Below are 18,945 nucleotides of genomic sequence, written 5' to 3' on the forward strand. Positions count from 1 at the left end.
GAGTAATGGACAGAATGAAAAAGTTTGCTCAAGTGATCCTTTTGCTGATTAGACTGCAGTTTCTCAACCTCCCTTCTCCAGGTACTTACAATTGTTTGCAAGATGCGCAGGGTGACTGGTTCACATTTGTAAGGGCCTTGACTTATTCATTAAAAGTCATAGTTTACAAAAATTGATGAGGTGAAATAAATTGGCTATCATCATGTTCACATGGAGACAGCGTCCAGAGAGACAGAGTGAAAGAGAGAGAGAAAAGAGGGACAGGCAAACAAAGAGATTTCTGATGAGGAGCCAAGAGAGACTGTAGCTAGGTGGGGTGCTAACAAGAAGTATAAATGGGTTGGCCAAGCTGAAGCAACCCTTACAGGACAGGATCTAAGGGAATGGACAAGGGAGAGGGCATTCACATTCTGAAATTGTTAAATTGTTTAGTTGCAGACAGAACATAGGTGTTCAGCAAAACAGTAACCCAGTTTAGCCACCAGAATAGAGGACACTTGCACTATGAGCAGCAAATACAGTAGACTAAACTGAATGAGTGCAGGTAATCATAAAACTGACCTTGAGTTTCCAGTTACCTGCTACAAAGATACACCACTGTGTTCCCATGTGATCACTTCTGACTCATACCTACTGTAGTGCTCCAGCAAGGCTCAATGCACAATTTCAATGAACTCTATTCTCTTAGCCCGTGCCCCGACTTCACCAAACCCACACCATCATCAACAAACATTCCAGGTTTCAGTTCTGATGAAGCCTATTTGAAATGCTAACTCCATTTCCCCACTACAGATTCTGCCAGACCTGTCGTATTTCTCCTGGGCTCTCTCTTTCCAGTTTCCAGCATCTGCAGTCCTTAATGTTAATTTCAACGCTCAAGTGTGGGATCCTGCTGTGCATAATGTGGCTGTGACATTTTCTATAACAGTGGCTACATTTTCAGAATGGCTTACACTGGGCTGGAAAGCAGCTTGCAAAGTCTTGTGGTTGTGAAAATGTGCAATCGGAAATCCCAAGCTCCCTTCTTTCTCATTCCGGTTATAACAATTTTAAATTCTCCTCTACTTGGATGCCAATCAACAGCTTTTAATGAATGGAATTTCCTCGGCAGATGCCTTACTCTTGGACCCTCAAAGCTACAGGTTTTTTGTCCACTATGGGCTGAAAAGGGAGCAATGATCCAAGTATTCATGGTTTGGATCTATGAGGCAAAAGGCAAGAAAATCATTTGAAACCAGCTGAGTGGCCTGAGATGTGTTTTTTTTGTTTAAATCACATTATGTTCTAGTAACATTTTCCACCCTTCATTTTGTTGTCTTCTCTCTTTCTCAGTCAGCCAGGTTTCCAGTTAAGTAAGGAGTGATATTTGCACACCTAGATTAAAAGCAAAAGTAAGCATGTTTGTATTTTGCAATTTTTAACATTTTAACATCCCACCTCCCAACACTTACCAGATTTTAGGAGTTAATGTCCCCTTTCTGTATCCAGGATGGACCTGTCATATGTTGTCCCATTAACATGTCCCTTCCAAAGAGGTTAGTACTTTTCTCCAGGAAACAGCAGCTCAAACAGCATTTGTGATATTTGCCCAGATGTTCCAAGAAGTCAGAATTGTCAGTTTGACAAGCGGCTCCTATTTTTTTCCATTAGTGCTAAACTCCATGTTTCTAACCAGGAATTTCAATCCCTCTCCCCCCTCAGAAACGCACAACATGAATGAAACCAATACAGATCCCCTTGGTGGCGCAGGAGAATGGGGGATGTCATACCATGCTCCCTTTAACAGTAGTCAATGTGCCATGTCCTGAGATTTTTATATAGCCAGCAGTCACTTTGACAGTCTCTGTAAAAAGGTAGGCAGCTAAGGTAAGAATGACAACTGTTTAAAGAGCTAGAATGCTGTGTGAGTAGGGTGCCCGGGAAATGATGGAACACTTCGGGTGGGTTTGTGAGATGGAAAGTGTGCCAGAGCTGGTAGAGGTGGGACTGTCGAGAATGTCAGGACTGCAGGAGAAGGATGGTGTCAGGGTGAAGTACCCTAGCAGGGTCCAGGCTAGAATTAGATTTGAATACCATATTCAAGAACAGGGAAGGAAAGGTGTTGGTTTAGGATAGGACAGGGGGATGGTTATCAGGAGCTCTGGGCGTAAAAGTGATCAGGCGACATGTAGACGATGGGTGTGTGTGGAAAGTTTTGAATTCAGTTAAATAGTTACCTCAGGGTTAGTTCTGAGGAAGGGTCACCGGACCTGAAATGTTAACTCTGATTTTTCCTTCACGGATGCTGCCAGAGCTACTGAGCTTCTCCAGCAATTTGTTATTGTACCTAGGAGTTAGGCTTCAAATTCCCCACCTTTAACTGATTTTTTGGTGGATTGCAGATGCATGGGAACCACCCATCGGAATCTTCAATTTCTCTGGCAATTCCCATATAGTCTGCTGTGATAGCAGTTCCACATGCTCCTGATACACAACTTCAGTGTGTGTACTTGCAACAGGACTATCTGGCTATCAACATGTTGCCTTTCTGTTATCTGTGCATTGCTACCAAATGCTGCCTGGAACATTATGTTTCTGTGAGATGTGAGGGTGGAAACTGTCTCCTGTCTTATTCATCAACACTTACACAACGTGAGGAGATATAAACAGTCTGACAATATCTCCTTAGCTTTTAGTTTTTGCATTGTTCAGTGTGGGATGAAAGTTATCCATCCTCCAGCACAATAGGACAACCAGTGAGAGGCTGGGCCAAACTCTCGAAACAAAGAAAATCCTAGATTTTCACCTGTCAGTGATTTTCCTCCTCTCAAGGATTGGAAGCTGTGTGTATTCCAGAAGGCTGTAAAAATGACTCAGAACCCAGTATGTACCTTTTGGCGTGTGCTTTTTCTTTCAGGATATCTCTGTAACAAATAGGTGCTAGTTATAGTGCTAGGGTGTGAATCAATAGAGAAACTGTGTACTTAGCTGGACTTACTGACACTGGGACTCAAACTGTCTGGATTTCCCTTCTCCTACCCCCTCAGTCTTTCTGCATTTTAATTAAATTGAACTGGGCGTCCTCTCAATCCCTAAACTGTCACCATTTCAATCCCCAACTCCTAGTACTCTTGTTTTCCACCAACTGAATTAAGAACTGCTAGGCTTCTCTGCACTTATGCTTCCAAAGCAAAGCAAAGCCTGGAATCTGCATGATGTGGGCCATGACAAGAAAGTTGGGAGAATAGCATGAAATGTCCACCAAGAACATCTCAATGGTGGGAGAAATAAATCCCAGTCTGCTGTTGAACGGCAACATGGGGTTCTGTCTGAATGAGAGGCAAGGGCCCTATTTGTGTACATTAGCATGCATTCACATCTCATTAAGATGCATGTCTCATTCTCACACCTGCTAGGTAGAAATTAAACAGTGACAATTCCCCATATGAAAATCAGAGGGGTTACCTGGTGAGTTCCACTCACTGCTTGCTCCTCCTACCTTCATCTTGGACATCAGGCACCAATATGTCAGGGCACACTTCACTTGCAGTGAACACACAGGACACCATCCCCATTCCAAGATCCTTGCATCTGACATATACCAGCCTTATTACATCATTGTGCCACATCTCTGGCCAACTCACAGTAGGGTTTCACATTTCAGTTCTCCACTTTGGAGCACAGTGGAGCCTTTTGTTACCCTGTTGCTATAAGGATACTTGCACACAGGTCCTGGCACCCAGCTGGTGGATTTGATCGGAATGCATTTCAGGGTTGCTCTCTCACTCACTGTCTCACAGCCTCAGATGTTCCAAAGCACTTTACAGCCAGGGAAGTCCTTTGAAGTGCAGTCACTGTTGTAATGTGGGAAGTGCATCAACCCATTTGTGTGTAGCAAGATTCCAGGGACAGAGATGTGATAACGGCCAAATAATCTGATTTATTGATGTTGACTGAGTGATGAATACTATTCAAGATGCCAGCAAGAAAGGCCCAGCACTTCTTCAAAAAAAACTCAACGGACTATTTTTCATCCAACAGAAAGAACAGACCGGGCCTCAATACTTTTTCCAAAAGACAGCAGTTTTGACCATACAATTCACACAGTACTCCCTCTCTGACAGAGCAGAAAACCCTCAGTCACACTTCAATAGTGTCTCACACCAACAGTGTTGCTTCTCCAATGGTACAATCTTCCCTTCTACAGTGCAGCACTCCATCAGTGATGCCGCTCCAAAAACACAGCTCTCGTTCAGTGTTGATAGTGCAGCATTCTTTGTTACAGAACTTCTAGCAGTGCAGTACTGCCTCAGTGTTGAACCTTCCATGCTGTATTCCCTGAGTTCTTGCTCTCCAACACTACAGATCTCCCTTAGTATTGATCATTCAAGATTCCAGCACTTCTCAGCACTGACCATCCAACAATGGCAGCACTCCTTCAGTGTCAACCCTTCAACAATGTAGCATTTTTCAGAACTGTCTGACCAACAGTGCAGCCATTGACTCAGTACTGACTCACTGACAATGCAGCTGTCCCTCAGTACTAACCCTCTAACAGTGCTCCATTCCCTCAATACTGACCCTAAAACAGTGCCTTACTTCCTCAGTACTTACTCTACAACAGTGCTAGTCTCCCTCAGCACTGACCCTATAACAGTGCTAGTCTCCCTCAGTATTGACCCTATAACAGTGCTAGTCTCCCTCAGTATTGACCCTATAACAGTGCTGGCCTCCCTCAGCACTGACCCTATAACAGTGCTAGTCTCCCTCAGTATTGACCCTATAACAGTGCTGGCCTCCCTCAGTATTGACCCTATAACAGTGCTGGCCTCCCTCAGTATTGACCCTCTAACAGTGCTGGCCTCCCTCAGCACTGATCCTATAAGAGTGCTGGTCTCCCTCAGTACTGACCCTAAAACAGTGCTGGTCTCCCTCAGCACTGATCCTATAAAGTGCTGGTCTGCCTCTGAACTGATCCTAAAACAGTGATGGCCTCCCTCAGCACTGATCCTATAAAGTGCTGGTCTCCCTCTGCACTGAACCTAAAACAGTGCTGGCTTCCCTCAGCACTGATCCTATAACAGTGTTGGTCTCCCTCTGCACTGATCCTATATCAGTGCTGGCCTCCCTCAGAACTGATCCTGTAACAGTCCTGGTCTTCCTCAGTATTGACCCTATAACAGTGCTGGTCTCCCTCAATACTGACCCTGTAACAGTGCTGGTCTCCTTCAGTATTGACCCTGTAACAGTGCTGGTCTCCATCAGCACTGACCCCATAACCGTCCTGGCCTCCCACTGCACTGACCCTCTCACAGTGCTGGTCTCCTTCAGCAGTGACCCTATAACAGTGCTGGTCTCCCTCAGCACTAACCCTATAACAGTCTGGTCTCCCTCAGCACTGATCCTACAACAGTGCCTTACTCCCTCAGCACTAATCCTATAACAGTGCTGATCTCCATCAGCACTGACTGGAAGATGCAATGTTCCCTCAGTACTGACAGTGTAGCATTCCTTCATTCCTGATCTTCCAAAACTGCAGTGCTCCCTCAGTATTGACCCTCTGACAGTTCTGCACTCCCTCATGTGCTGCACAATAATTCAACCTGGATTATGTGCTTAAATCTCTGCATAACAAACATTTGACTTTCTAACCCATGAGTGAGGCTGCAGCAGCTGTACCAGGATTGTAAATACATTGCTCTCTCATCTCGTTACTTCCCATTGATTCTTTTGCTTCTTTGTTGATCTCTTTGAAATCTTGTTGCTAACATTTCAAAACGAGATGTTGGAAAACTTAAAAGTCCAGTGGGAGAAGGTAGCTAAATTGAACTGGTGCATAGACTTCTCGGCTCTTGGATTCTATGATTCAAGGCACATCTGCGTCTAAGATTGTTCCTATAGTCAAATATTGTTAACTTCAGACACTTCTTGGCATTGCCTATTTGCCAACAACACTACTTGGCATATTTCAGGATGACATTTTTCTCCTATTATGGTTCATTTGTTTATTTAACATTCTTTGGCTTGGAAGTGTGTGGCCTCACATTTCATATCAAATTTCCATTATGCATGGTCTTTGGCTGACTTTTCTCAGCGTTCTGAATGGTTATCATAATTACCCATACTATTGTAAAAGTTAGTTACATTCTATCTTTGATACAGTTTCCTATAGCACTTCTCAAAGAGGCGGATTAGAAAGCAAGTAGATGGCTTGATTGACAGAAGTGTTCTTAAAGTTTGAGGAATGCATTTTATATGTTGAAAGAGCGAGGAAGTCATTGTTTCAGCGCCATTTCTCCTCATTCTCCACACTTCAGCAGTTTAAGACTGGGATGAAGTTAAGATGCTGGAGAATCCCTCCTCCCCCTGAAGTGAGATTCATTTGCATTCAATACAGAGTCCTGGAATGAATAGCGCTGAAGGAGGCTAGTCAGCCCATCAATTCCATGCCCCACGCATTGCCCTTTTTCTCCTTCAAGTTTTTGTCCAATTCCTTTTTGAAGATAACTAGGGAACTTTGAGTCCATTGCAGTGTGAGGCATGCTTTGCAATTTCTAACAATTCATTGTATTTAAATTAGTTTTTCTTCACCTTGTCTCTTTTATCGAGCCCATTACCTTAATCCTAACATCTCTGGTTATTGAAATTCCAGCCTTTGGAAGCAGTTTCTCTGTATTTGCGCCACATAAATCCTACATCATTTTAAACACGTCAATCAAATCTCCTCTCAGCCTTCTTAACTCCTAGGAAAGCAACCCCAGATTTTTTCATCCGTCCACACAACGGTAATTCCTCTCTTACCATTCAAGCATTCTTTACAGTGTTCAATTGGGTTCATCCGGGCCAAAGAGCTTTCATTTTAACAACCTCTTGCTGAATAAGAGATCTAAATTAGCTTAATACAGGGCAATCATTGTAATTTGCTGGTAAATGAATGCAACAACAATTTAACCATGCTTTCCCCTCGAGGGGAGTCTTGTGTCTAGCAAAAGACTGGTCCGCAGATGGAATTACTCTGCTTCACGGTTCTGTATTTCAGTGGTCTAACAGCCTTCCATTTAAAATCTAATCATGTAGACAACACCAAGCCACAAACATTCCTATAGTCCTCACAAGTCAAGAGTGGAAATTGGAAGGTAGAGAGGCAATCCTAAAAGATGTTGGGGTGATTCATAACAGAAAGAATGTGTTTCTTCCAAAACTGCTGGATTATTTAAACAGTCTGATTTCCTGCCCAAAACCTTTCTACTATTCACATCACTCACTAAATGAGATCATTTGTGGCATGGGAGAGCAGCAGTTTTGCGAGGAAAGTATTTAACTCCAGGAAATGTTGTTACTGGGAAGTGAAAATCAAATGCAAAGAGACCTTTTTTTTCAGAATGAAATGGCAACTTGAATGAAGAAAAAAAAATCATTTAACCACTAATGAATTAGAACTAAACTTGATTCAAGTTCTTACTCCAGTTAGCCCCACATTTGGCAAGTTAATTGTATGGTCTGAAAGTTGAGCAACTGAATGTTCCATTCTTATAACTGCACATCTGGCTATAATGGAAGAAACTTTAATCATATTAAAGCCACTTGTCAGCAGCTTTCCCTGCCCAGGACCAAAACTGAGTAAATATGAGTCAGTGTTTGAATGTGGTGGAGGCGCAGGATATAAAGACTGAATGCAGCAAGGAAACGGCAGAGCAAGAGAGAGAAGCAGCTCATTTACTCTGAGAGGGCAGCAAGCTGATCACACAAGAAGCAGAATGAAAGCCTTCCTCCTCACCATTGCTGCAGTGCAGATTCTCCACTGCTCAGGTAGGTACCAGAGAGAGCTACACCTCATTGAGGAACAAATTACTGCTAATGAGTCTCACTCGCTGAGATATCACCAATGTGTAAAAATAACTCACTGAAGAATCCAACACGATGCACTTCAGCGATTTGCGTAGTTGAAAACTGAGCAGTAACAGACTATTCCTGGAGTGTTTTGCACAATTTTCTTTTTCTCTTCACAGGAGTACCAAACCCTGAGGATGCTTTGCGGGCAGCTGTTATGAAGCTGAATGAAATAAGTGAAATCAGTCACCTTTGCCGTACCATCAGCAGCACAGTGACAGATGTAAGTGTGCCCTGGTCTCAGCCTGTTTCACTCTCTAAAGTCTGCAAGAATGTTATTGAGAGCAGTTCCACATGAATTATTACTTAGAACAGAATGGTATATTACACACACTGACGGCAATCACGGTTCAGGAACGCAATCATGATTCAGTGTATAATTTTGAAATTCTGACTGGGGAATTAGATTAACCTGTTGTGAGTGAGGTTTGAATTTCTTCCAAGCTATATATCTAAGAGATCATAGCTGTTTTGTAGCCTTTACTTTTTACCGTTTTGCAAATAAATAGATTAAAGTTTGAAGCTTGAGTTTCAACTCCCTCTGGTTGGTGGGTCCCAAGGTGATATTGGATTTGAAATCAAGTTGATCACACCCTGTTCCCACACAGTTACCACACTGCCTGAGGCTTGTGCTCAGCTCTCCTCAAGGCAGGAGGTTCTTCAATGCAAAGAGTTTCTCCGATGAATGGATTCCTGGGCAGATTGTAGGTGCCATCCTGCTGAGCAGGAGCAAGACAGTGGTATTCAAGTAGTCTTTCCCTGGGCAGATTTTGTAGAAAACTGTCCTCACCAGGCTGCCCCCTCCCTGACACAATGACACACACACACACAAATACACACACACACACACACACACACACACACACACACACACACACACACACACACACACACACACACACACACACACACACACAATCAAAGACCACAAAGTGCATTCCGCCGCCCCCCCGTCTTATCACATCCAGCCCTCTCCCATCACACCCAACCTATGCTCCATCACCGCCTGCTCACACAATCAATGAAGTACAATGCCCACTGCCAACCCTTAGTTTTCCCTAACCCCACCTTCCCCCTCACCATTTGCTACCCCTTGATTATACTTCACCTTTTCACTACCCTCCCCAGCTCTGTCAATCCCTTCATGATCATGCAGCAAAATCTTTACTGACTGAGGTGGCCTTTGGAAGGCCTGATTCAGTAAAACCAGAATGTTCAGTTTGAAGATGGACAGAATACCCCAACCAGAGGAGTGCAGTGGTCACTCCATCCAACCAGCAATATGATGCAGCATGCAACAAAGACCCTGTTCTGCCCTGAGATTATGATACAATATTTAAAAATGTTGAGATATTTAGGTCAGATGATGAAAGGTTTTGGTCAAATTGGTAAATTTTAAGGCAGAATCTTCAACATGAAAAAAAATCAAAACTAGGAGCAGAAGGCCATTTGGCCCTTAAAGCCTGCTTCACCATTCAGTATGGTCATGGGTGCTCACCCAACTTGGTGCCAATTTCCCTCCATTCACTTTGAACCCTTTATCACTAAGAACCACATCTATTTTCTTTTTGTAAACATTCAATAATTTGACCTCTGTAGCAGAGAAAGGCTCATCATTCACCAGTGAAGAAATTTCATTTCAATCCTAAATGATCTGCGATGTATCCTTATATTGTGACCACTGGACCTCAATCATTAGAATCCCTGCAGTGTGGAAACAGGCCCTTCAGCCCAACAAGTTCACACCGACCCTCAAAGCATCCCACCCAGACCATCCCCTGAATCTACACATCCCTGAACACTGTGGGCAATTTAGCATGGCCAATCCACCCAGCCTGCACATCTTTGGACAGTGGGAGGAAACCAAAGCACCCAGAGGAAACCCATGCAGACACTGGGAGAATGTGTAAACTCCACACAGACAGTCACCTGAGGGCAGATTCGAACCTGGGACGCTGGCACTGTGAGGCAGCAGTGCCAACCACTGAGCCACAGTGCTTCCCCTAAATGTCCTGGACTGCCCGGTCATCAGGAACATCCATCGTGAGTTTACCCTGTCTATTTCTGTTAGAATTTTATAGGTTTTATGAGATTCCCTCTCATGCTACTGAACTGCAGTTAACAGTGGCCTAACCAATCCATTCTCTCCTTACACATCAATCCTGCCATTGCGGAATTAGTCTGGTGAATCTTTGTTGTACTCCCTCTGTTGTCAGTACATCCTTCCTCAGATAAGGAGATCAAAACTGCACACAGCATTCCAGGTGCGGTCTCACTAAGGCCTGTACAATTGCAGCAAGTCATCCCTGCCTGTGTATACAAACTCTTTCAGTATGAAAGCCAAATACCTTTTGCCTTCTTTATTGCCTTTTGCAACTACATGCACAAGGACACCCTGGTCTTGTTGCATCTGTTCCCCTTTCAAGAAAGGAAAGCAAGATAAAGAGAGGTGAAATAGAAAGAACTCCAAAGTCTAAGGCCCAGGAAGTTTAAGGGATTGCTGCCAAAGTTGAAGAATTATAACTGTGGGAGTTCATGAAATCAGAATTAGAGGAATACAGATATCATGGAGGGATGTAGGGCTGGAACAGATTGCAGAGATAGGGCGAGTTCAGGGCCTAGAGGGATTTGAAAACAAGGATGACAATTTAAAAACTTTAAGTATTACTTTGCTAACAGACCTGTAAGCACAGGATGACAGATGAATGTGTCAGAGGTGACAGAGTTTTAGATGAGTTCAAAGTTTATATTGTGCGCCTGCTAAAGAGACAGCATTAGAAAAAGCTAACCCTAAAGGTAACAAAGGCATGAATGAAAATTCAGCAGGACAAACATGACAAGCACACATTGTCATATTATTAAGACCTGGATGAGAATTCAAGCATGAGGATACTGTTCTACATTGTACATCACCACCCACCATTCATAAGAACACAATAAACTGAAACAGAAATAGGCCATTCAGTCCCTCAGGCCCACCCCATAATTCTAGATCATGACTGATCAGCTTCAACACCACTTTTGTGCACTATACATATATTCTTTGATATTGTTATTTTGTTGAAATTTACTGATCTTCATCTTGAACAGCCAAGGCTTTGCAATACTCTGGGACAGAAAAGTCCGGAAATTTTCACTCGCAAAAATTCCTTCTCATGATCATCTAATTTGCCACAGTTCAGCGTATAAAGTTTTAATGGGTTTTTATAACATACACTGTGTACCGGCCAAGTTGTTTTTCATTGACACAAGGCCAGTGAACAGGGAATCTGTCCAAATGACTCCTGGCCAGAGACTTGAGCTTGGGATGAAGATATTTTATTGTTGCCTGCCCTGATAGTTTTCTGAGAGCATCACCATTTACCATGAATCATCTGGAGGAGATCCATCAACAAGACACTAGTGTAGCCATTCATCCGATAGACGGGCAGTTATCTAGGAAGCAGGAAAAATGTTGTCGGAATGACAAAGAAAGATAGGAACTGGAGTAGACCATTCAGCCCTTTGAGCCTGTTTCACCAGTCTGGATCACGGCTGATCATCTACCTCACCCCCACAATTTTACAAATCCCTGCAGCCACTTCCCAATCCCTCACCATTTAAAAAATACTCTGAGCCTCCATCCCTCCTACGAAAGTGGATAGCCTCACGTTCATCCACATTATGTTCCAGCTGCTATGCATTCCACCCAAACCTGCTGGAAGCCTCTTTGAATCCTCCATGCATCTCACATTCCCCTCTCCTATAATCATCTGCAAACTTGGAAATATTACAACTGGTTCGATCATCTAAATCATTGATCTAAATTGACGAGAAACTGAAACTTCAATACAGAATCCTTTGGGCATCCTTTTGGTCAGAGCTTGCCAACCTGAGTATTATCCTTACTCTCTCTGCCTGTTAACCAATCCTCAATCCATGCTGGTATATTGCCCCATTCCATACATTTTCATTTTGCTTATTAATGCTCTGTGTGTGGCTGTATCCAAAGGCTTCCAGGGATTCAAACACGCCACATCCATTAGTTTCCCTCATTGACATTTCCAGTATTTACCTGTATACATATACCACTAACTGATAAATCTCAGAACTTAATCAATCGCACTTCTTGAGGGCATATAACTAACATTTATTCCTTCATCTAGCTTTCTCCCACTGGAAAATTCTCCTACAACGTGGACCTGGCATTTTCTGTGAAAGAAACCGTCTGTTCCAAAAATTCTGGGCTCGAGTTTGATGATTCTAGCTGCAGTTTCCGGCCCACGAAGATCGCTGTAAGTAACTGAATTGGTGATGAGAAAAAAACATTTCTGCCTCCATTTCTTGACCACCCCTGCTAACATGAGTGGGTTGCTGTGAAATGCACACCCAAGTGACGACAAACACTTTGTTTGTGAGCACCAACCTCATACACCAAGCATTTATTTTTTTTAAAACCAGAGGCTCACATGGGCTCACTTTGCAGGATCAGCAACATATTTTCTTCATTATAGACCGAATGAATGGTCTTATTCAGTGGAGTTTTGTCACACTGGAGGCAGGGTGGTTGAAGTCATTCAGCTTCATGTGAAGCTGTGTTGGCTGTTCTGAGCACTCTGCCCGGATGTATTCAGAGTTTGCAACGGTTACCTGTTGCTTCCTGCAGAGGGTTTCCATTTCTCCAAATCGTGTGGGTCAGAGCGAATGAAGGGAGGCAACTGCAAACAAACCTATCCTCATTGGGTGTGCCGGTGAGGTAGAAGAATGTTCCTTTCAGAAATAACTCTATTTAGTTGACGGTGTATTTCAACCTTAGGGTTAGCAGGAGTTGTGCTTTGTGAATTCTTTGTATTGTCAAGTGGGTAGGATAATTCTTATGAACTTGAATCTATTCTGTTTCTCATGTCTGGGCTGTATACTCCGTCCACAACAATATTAGGAATTATAGTTCAAAGTTCTATTTCACAACAAAGTTAATGAATCCATGTAAATAGAAACAGTTTCAACACCAAGAGGCCCCATAAGGTAGTATCATGGGTGCCGTGAATCTACTTTTTGTGCCCACTAATGTAGTTTTCATGGGAAAACCTCCAATTTTATTCTAATGTCAATATTTTTACTCCGTTTTCTGGTACTGTAAAAACAGAACGCATCACTGAAGAGCACAAGAGGACTGATCCAGTTAACTCTTTCTTGGCTCTCATTTATGTCAGCGATATTGTTGGGACTTCGACCCACCCTGGGACTCTGGGATAATTGCTGACACCGACGCAATGGCTGGAAGCCAGCAGAGCTCTGCAAGACTAGTAGAGAGTGGCAGTGCATGTTGAGGGCTCAGATGTTTTGTATGGAATGTCAGACCACCCTTCACCCTCTCACCCCTATGTCTAATCTGTAAGTTTTCCATTTGCATTCCAACAATTTCTGAGTGGAACTGGAGCAAGCGGAGAAGCAAAATGAGGGAGGAAATCTCACTGTCTCCCTTTCCCAGTAACTCCTCTCCAAGATATTCATCTACTGATGCCCATTACTTGCTAATGATCACAGGAAGGAACAGAAATATTTTTAAGGGCAAATTGTCATTTGAGGTCCTGGCGCATTAGAGATAAGCTTCAAGGAACAACAGATCAGCAGGAGAACCACACTGTGCAGCAAATCTCCAAAGTCTGCTGCTCTAGGTATGGTAATCCTAACATCTTCACTCCCAAAAGGCAATCTGTTCAATGCACAGCAGTGGCTCAGGGGCCAGAAATTTGTCCAGGACCAGAGAATCCATCTTTGAGCCAACAGAAGTCCCAGGTGCACAAAGAGTGGAACTAAATGTCTGGAAGCTTGATTTTTGTGAGCAAGGGACAGTGTGACAAAATGGTGGCACTGTAGTTAGCGCTACAGCTCACAGTGCCAGGGACCAGGTTCAATTCCAACATTGGAATTCCAACATTCTCCCCATGTGAGTTTCTTCTTAGTGCTCTGGTTTCCACCTGCAGTCCAAAGATGTGCAGTTTAGGTGGATTGGACGTGCTAAGTTGCCCCCAAGTATCCAGCAATGTGCACATTAGATGGATTGGCTGTGATAAATGTTAAGGAGATAGGGTGGGATGCTCTTTGGAGAGTCAGGGCTGACCCTCTTTGAACTGTAGGGATTCTGTGATTCGAGGCTGAGGGTGAGTAACATCATTTACTCATGTGGGAATGTGTACAATGGAGAGCCTGTCAACATCCCAACTCTCGCCAATTAAATCTGGGTCGGGAAGGTCAGGAACAGCCAACTGAAACCACATAAAGGGTCTCTGCCTGCCGCCTCTGCAGTTATGGTGAAATTATGTGGGCAGGCCACCCTGGCGGACCTGCCCTGAAGTCAGAGACTGTCTTCCACTCAAGCACCCTGTGATCTATGGTGGGGTCCTCCAGTGGCAATTGCAGGACTTCTCACTGCCCTCCAAATGTGGGCCCCTCTGTGGCATGCCTGACCAACTGCAGTTCTCGCCAGTGGACAGGCGCAACACAACAATTAATAAACCCAGCACAAACACGTTGAAAGCAATGGAAGAAGAGAAAACCCATTCTGTCAATCCTGCGTAATTGTGAGGCCTCACAAAGCACTAGATAGCAACGCCCTGACACCACCTGAAAATCATGCAATTTGGAAAAGATGTGAGCTGGAGAAAAACTCAGGCCACTTAAGGAGAGGGAAATCTGAAATATTGTTTTTTTGTACCTTCCCATTGGCTTTCTCCACCAGTTCTTTCTCCTGACTTCTAAAACTTGATTTTACACCAATGTTTCGGAAACCCAAGAGAAAGCCATGGTCATTTGCAAAGTACCGGTGTGAATAAAGGACCACTAGCTGAGACTCTGTTTCTTAGGGATGTACCAATGCAGCAGCAGATATGAAGTTTCAGGATTTGGAAAACACACACAGCAATGCTCACCCCTGATGTGGTTTTGTTTCTGCAGGAGACAGCTACATGCAGGAGTCGTGTTAAATATTTAGCTGATGAGGTACTCGATGTTGATGTTGAATGTCATGGCTTCAAGAAGGCCAGGGGCAATGGAGACTCGCTGGAGAGGCAGAGGAGTGAAAGTGAAATACACAGAGGCAACAAAGAGCAGAGTGACATTTCTCAAGGAGGGAAGGTTCACAGCAAACCCACCAAAGGCAGAAAAGGCCACAGAAGACAATCATCAAGGGCCAGTCATAACACAAGATCATCGGAATTAACCAACAGCAGTGAAGAGGTAAGCTGTCAGTCTTTAGAAGTTATTTTTTAGTCAGGTGATCATGGTCTGTTGTTCTCCCACCATCTTAAATACAAAAAAGTGAAGAACATTACATTTTAAAACAAACAAAAGTGGTGTCCGAATCAAATATGTAATCATCCCATCCCTCCAATCCACAATATTTTCCAATATTGCATTCTACAAAGCTTTATCAAGGGCTTTACTAAAACCTCTATATACTCCATTGTCCAATTTCCCCCAACTAACACAAGTGTTAGCTTCTCAAAGAATTTTGAGGTTTACCAAGCATGGCTGATCCCACTGACATCCCTGTTTACTATTCCTAACTCCTTCCCTCTGTTTAAGCAGGTGATAATTTCATGATGAACGCAAAGTGTTTTTTTTTAATTTAAATGTTGGAGCGATTTAGTGTATTTGCTGTGTGGCGCATTTTCCAGTTCCTGTACAATTGTTAAATGGAACTCATAATGGCAATATGCTGGTTTATGGTGTGCCCATTAGATTGAACTGGGGAGAAATTACATTCTGAAACCCTAGTGGTGAACAGACTCCCTGCTCCTTATCAGTTGGCTGTCATGGGAAGCCTCGCTGTTCTAGTCATGAGCCAAAATGTAACACACAGATTAGAAGCCTCCATCCTTTTGTTCATTCACCATTACAATCTGTTAGTACTAACAGATTGTATCATTCTTTCACATTCTGCACTTATTGATAACAGGCTCAGATTAACCTAATTGGAGGGTCTTAAAGATTTGCTGGAGACACACTGGCAACATAATAATACCACCGTCTCCCGACTTCTGTGGAGCAATAGTGAATGTGAATTGTCTCCTGGCCAAAAAATGGTACTCACCAACTATTCATAATTCCGAGTTGCCTATTCTTCCTTTTCAGTCTGATCTTACAGCTCAAATACATTGAGCATCATCTAGTTTACCCTCACCATCCCCCCGCATAATTCTCTTGCCCCCAATTGGTGCTGCCCAAGTGCTGCTTCAATATCCAAAGTTAGCTATTCTCTGCAGATACGGCACAGCTAATAAAACGACACAGGCCTCACAGCAAGGATTACAGTTTAGTGTGCTCTACCCTTTGCCTATCCACTGAAAGTACAAATTGGCCCCAATTTATTATTTATTGCTCAATGCTAAAGCAAAAACAGCCCAAGCAGATGAGAGCCACCTCATATTACAACTTGTATGAAAGTAGGGAAAATAGATGGATGATTTTAAGAAAGGAATTCTAGAACTTATGACTTTTACAGATGAAGGAACTGCTGAAACTGAAGTAGTGACCAAAATAAGGAATATGCAAAAAGTCAAAATTGGAAAACATATCTCAGAGAGTTGTGAGCCTCGGGAGTTTATAGAGGTGTTGGGGGGGGGGGGGGGCGCTGCGGTGCTGTGGGGGTGAAGCCATTATCATTAAGAATATGAATAATATTCCACCATGACAAATTCAATATCAATGTTTCAGGGGAGCAAAGCTGAAGTGTAGAAAGATTCCCTGACAGAAACAACTTGCTAAATCAATCTGAATAGATGATTATTACAAAACAATGTTCCCACTTTCACCTCTCGGACTTGCAACAGTTAGAAAATATGCTTGCAGAGAACTGGCCCTTCTCGACCATAAGCTATTGCAAAATGCTTTAGTGCAGTTCATATTATTCAATTAATCTGGTAAATGCGCTATATGTTAGTGTTCTATCCTTGTAATCACCTCAAGTCCACCAAACCTCCAAGATATCTGTTGTGCATTCCCAGTTTTAATGCCTCAAGCAGTAATGGCTGTGCCTTCAGTTGCCTAGGCCCTAAGCTTTTAAATTCTTTCCCTAAACCTTTTGCTCTGCCTACCTTATTTTCATCTTCTGAGGTGCTTCTCAAAACATAACTCTTTAAACAAGCTTCTGGTCACCTGTCCTGTTATTTCCTTAGGTGGCTTGGTGTCATACTTTGTTGTATCATGATGAACTTTGGGACATTCATTACATTAGTACAACATAAATATAAACTGTTATGTTCAATACAACCATTCACCTAACCCCTGAGCCACAATCACATGTTGACAAAGAAGGAAATCTACTCTTCTATCTATGTTATGTTATTTCATTTATATCTTTTGTTTGGAAATCATTTTGAAATTTGGTTCTTCGGGTTAAATGTCTTAATATTTCAACGCAGCTGAAAATGACATCAAGGGAATCATGGATGGAGGAATCTCTAAACGTGAGTAAGCTTGGACTTTGTGTCAGAGAATTACCTCTCAATCATGATCATAACAACAATAAAGCTTTGAACTCAGACAGAGTTCTGTCCATCTGAAAATGACTACTTTTTCCATTCTGTTAATTCCAGGAATATGAAGATTCAAGATCCCGACACTAACCCAAGATAAATCTTCTGGAATGTTAAGCTTGGTGTGAACACAAGAAGACCTCATTTCGATTAAAGAAGATATTATCATATATTGTTCATATATCAGGAAAAACATGTAATGACAACAAAAGTTTTCTGTGCTTTGTATATGTCCTCATCTGTGATTGTCTTTCATGTTAATGCTCATATGATGAACAACACGATAAATGTTCCCTGGTACTCTTCAAACTGATGTTACTTTTCATTTCACTGGTAAACTTAGGAATTTTAGTGCGGAGAGCGAGCAATCTGCCTGCCACACAATGTCAGATTTCCTCGGTTTAACATGCTCTGTTAGGCCTTTAGCTACAAAAGAACAAGTGTGGGGAGAAGGACAATTGAAATGGGAAACTTCACACTTTATTTCCCCAGTTTGGAATTTTGAAAATGCCTGCACAGCCGAAGTGAATTGTGAAATTAGTGCCCTGTATCGTGGGTAGAAGTTGAACAAAGTCTTTGGCTGTACCCTGCCTTATTGGAACCATTTCTCCTCAAATTAATGTTTAGTCCCAAACAAGCCTACTGTGCAAATTGTCTCAGTCTCCAGATTTACAGGGAGGGAAGTTATAAAAACAGAGAATTCATAGCAGGCTTGGGCCTGCGTGAAAAATGAAAAGAAAATAGTTTTTTTGTCTAAGTGGTCACCAGGAGTTTCTGAGGGCAATTAGTTCAGAAAACAATGTACAAAGGAATAGGAGCCCTCTTTTCCAATGAGTACTGTGTGAGAAGTAAAGTGGCATTATCAGAAAGTTGACAAAACAGCCCTCGCTGTGGAAAGTCAACACGTTCAGTCAATGTAGCCTCAACACAGCAGCCATTGCGAGCGAGGGTGCAGTGAAAAGATGTAGACAGATTGGTGGCAATCGTCGTTATTTACCCTGTTATTTGTTTATGTTGCTCTTCAGTTGTCTTCGTCAGATGCTTATTTAGAATTGGACCTCTCTATTCTACCCCCAAGTGCAGGAGTTGAGACTTCAGATGATTTACTTCTCCATATCCGCACTGTTCCACTGTCACAGTGCAGTGTGCGACAGAGAGTCAGTCAATTACCACCACCCATCATTTAGGAAAAGAAAAGATGCATGGAAGCCAGTTACATAACTAAGGAGAGTGCTTCCTGTTTGGCACTTGTTGAATTGTTCTAATCACATCTATATTTTTTTAAAGCAATCTACTCTGTTTAATTGAAAGTTGATCAATAAATTGATGATTTTATGACTCATAAAATACATGATCCAGTTTCCATTGAATGAATATCATCTCAGATCACATACAGTGACATTAATTTTTCTGTAACGGCTCTCTCTTATTGGGAACCAGAATCATATAACCAATCGTTGTTGGTATTTATTAATTTTGCTCTACGCGTCCTTGTTCACTGCTTAAATTCTAATACGAATAGCTGGACTGAATCCATGTGACCAAGCCTCTCAGTCGC

The 18,945-nt window shown here is 42.6% G+C and overlaps 1 protein-coding gene across 2 annotated transcripts; it reads left to right on the top strand.

Annotated features, from left to right (window-relative positions):
• Window positions 1-7,324: 7,324 nt before the first annotated feature.
• spp2 (secreted phosphoprotein 2) lies at window positions 7,325-18,734 on the top strand. 2 transcript variants are annotated; one of them, XM_048534625.2, is made up of 6 exons: window positions 7,327-7,788; window positions 7,989-8,092; window positions 12,015-12,143; window positions 14,806-15,087; window positions 17,274-17,318; window positions 17,448-18,734. In XM_048534625.2, exons 1-6 carry the CDS (start codon window positions 7,653-7,655, stop codon window positions 17,475-17,477), a joined length of 726 nt encoding a protein of 241 aa, XP_048390582.1. In that variant the 5' UTR covers window positions 7,327-7,652; the 3' UTR covers window positions 17,478-18,734. The 2 variants fall into 2 exon arrangements, with proteins under 2 accessions (XP_048390583.1, XP_048390582.1); XM_048534626.2 differs by lacking the exon at window positions 17,274-17,318 and having other exon boundaries at window positions 7,325-7,788.
• The last annotated feature ends 211 nt before the right edge of the window (window positions 18,735-18,945 follow it).

This window comes from Stegostoma tigrinum, chromosome 7 (assembly GCF_030684315.1).
Source record: "Stegostoma tigrinum isolate sSteTig4 chromosome 7, sSteTig4.hap1, whole genome shotgun sequence".
NCBI classification, from domain to species: Eukaryota; Metazoa; Chordata; class Chondrichthyes; order Orectolobiformes; family Stegostomatidae; genus Stegostoma; species Stegostoma tigrinum.

Bases quoted from the DNA above. Each gene is read 5' to 3' on its own strand.
- spp2 (XM_048534625.2), top strand. From the start codon at position 7,653: ATGCAGCAAGGAAACGGCAGAGCAAGAGAGAGAAGCAGCTCATTTACT. The intron at 8,093-12,014 runs GTAAGTGTGCCC...TCCTTCATCTAG, and splicing joins TCAGCAGCACAGTGACAGAT to CTTTCTCCCACTGGAAAATT. The intron at 15,088-17,273 runs GTAAGCTGTCAG...ATTTCAACGCAG, and splicing joins TAACCAACAGCAGTGAAGAG to CTGAAAATGACATCAAGGGA.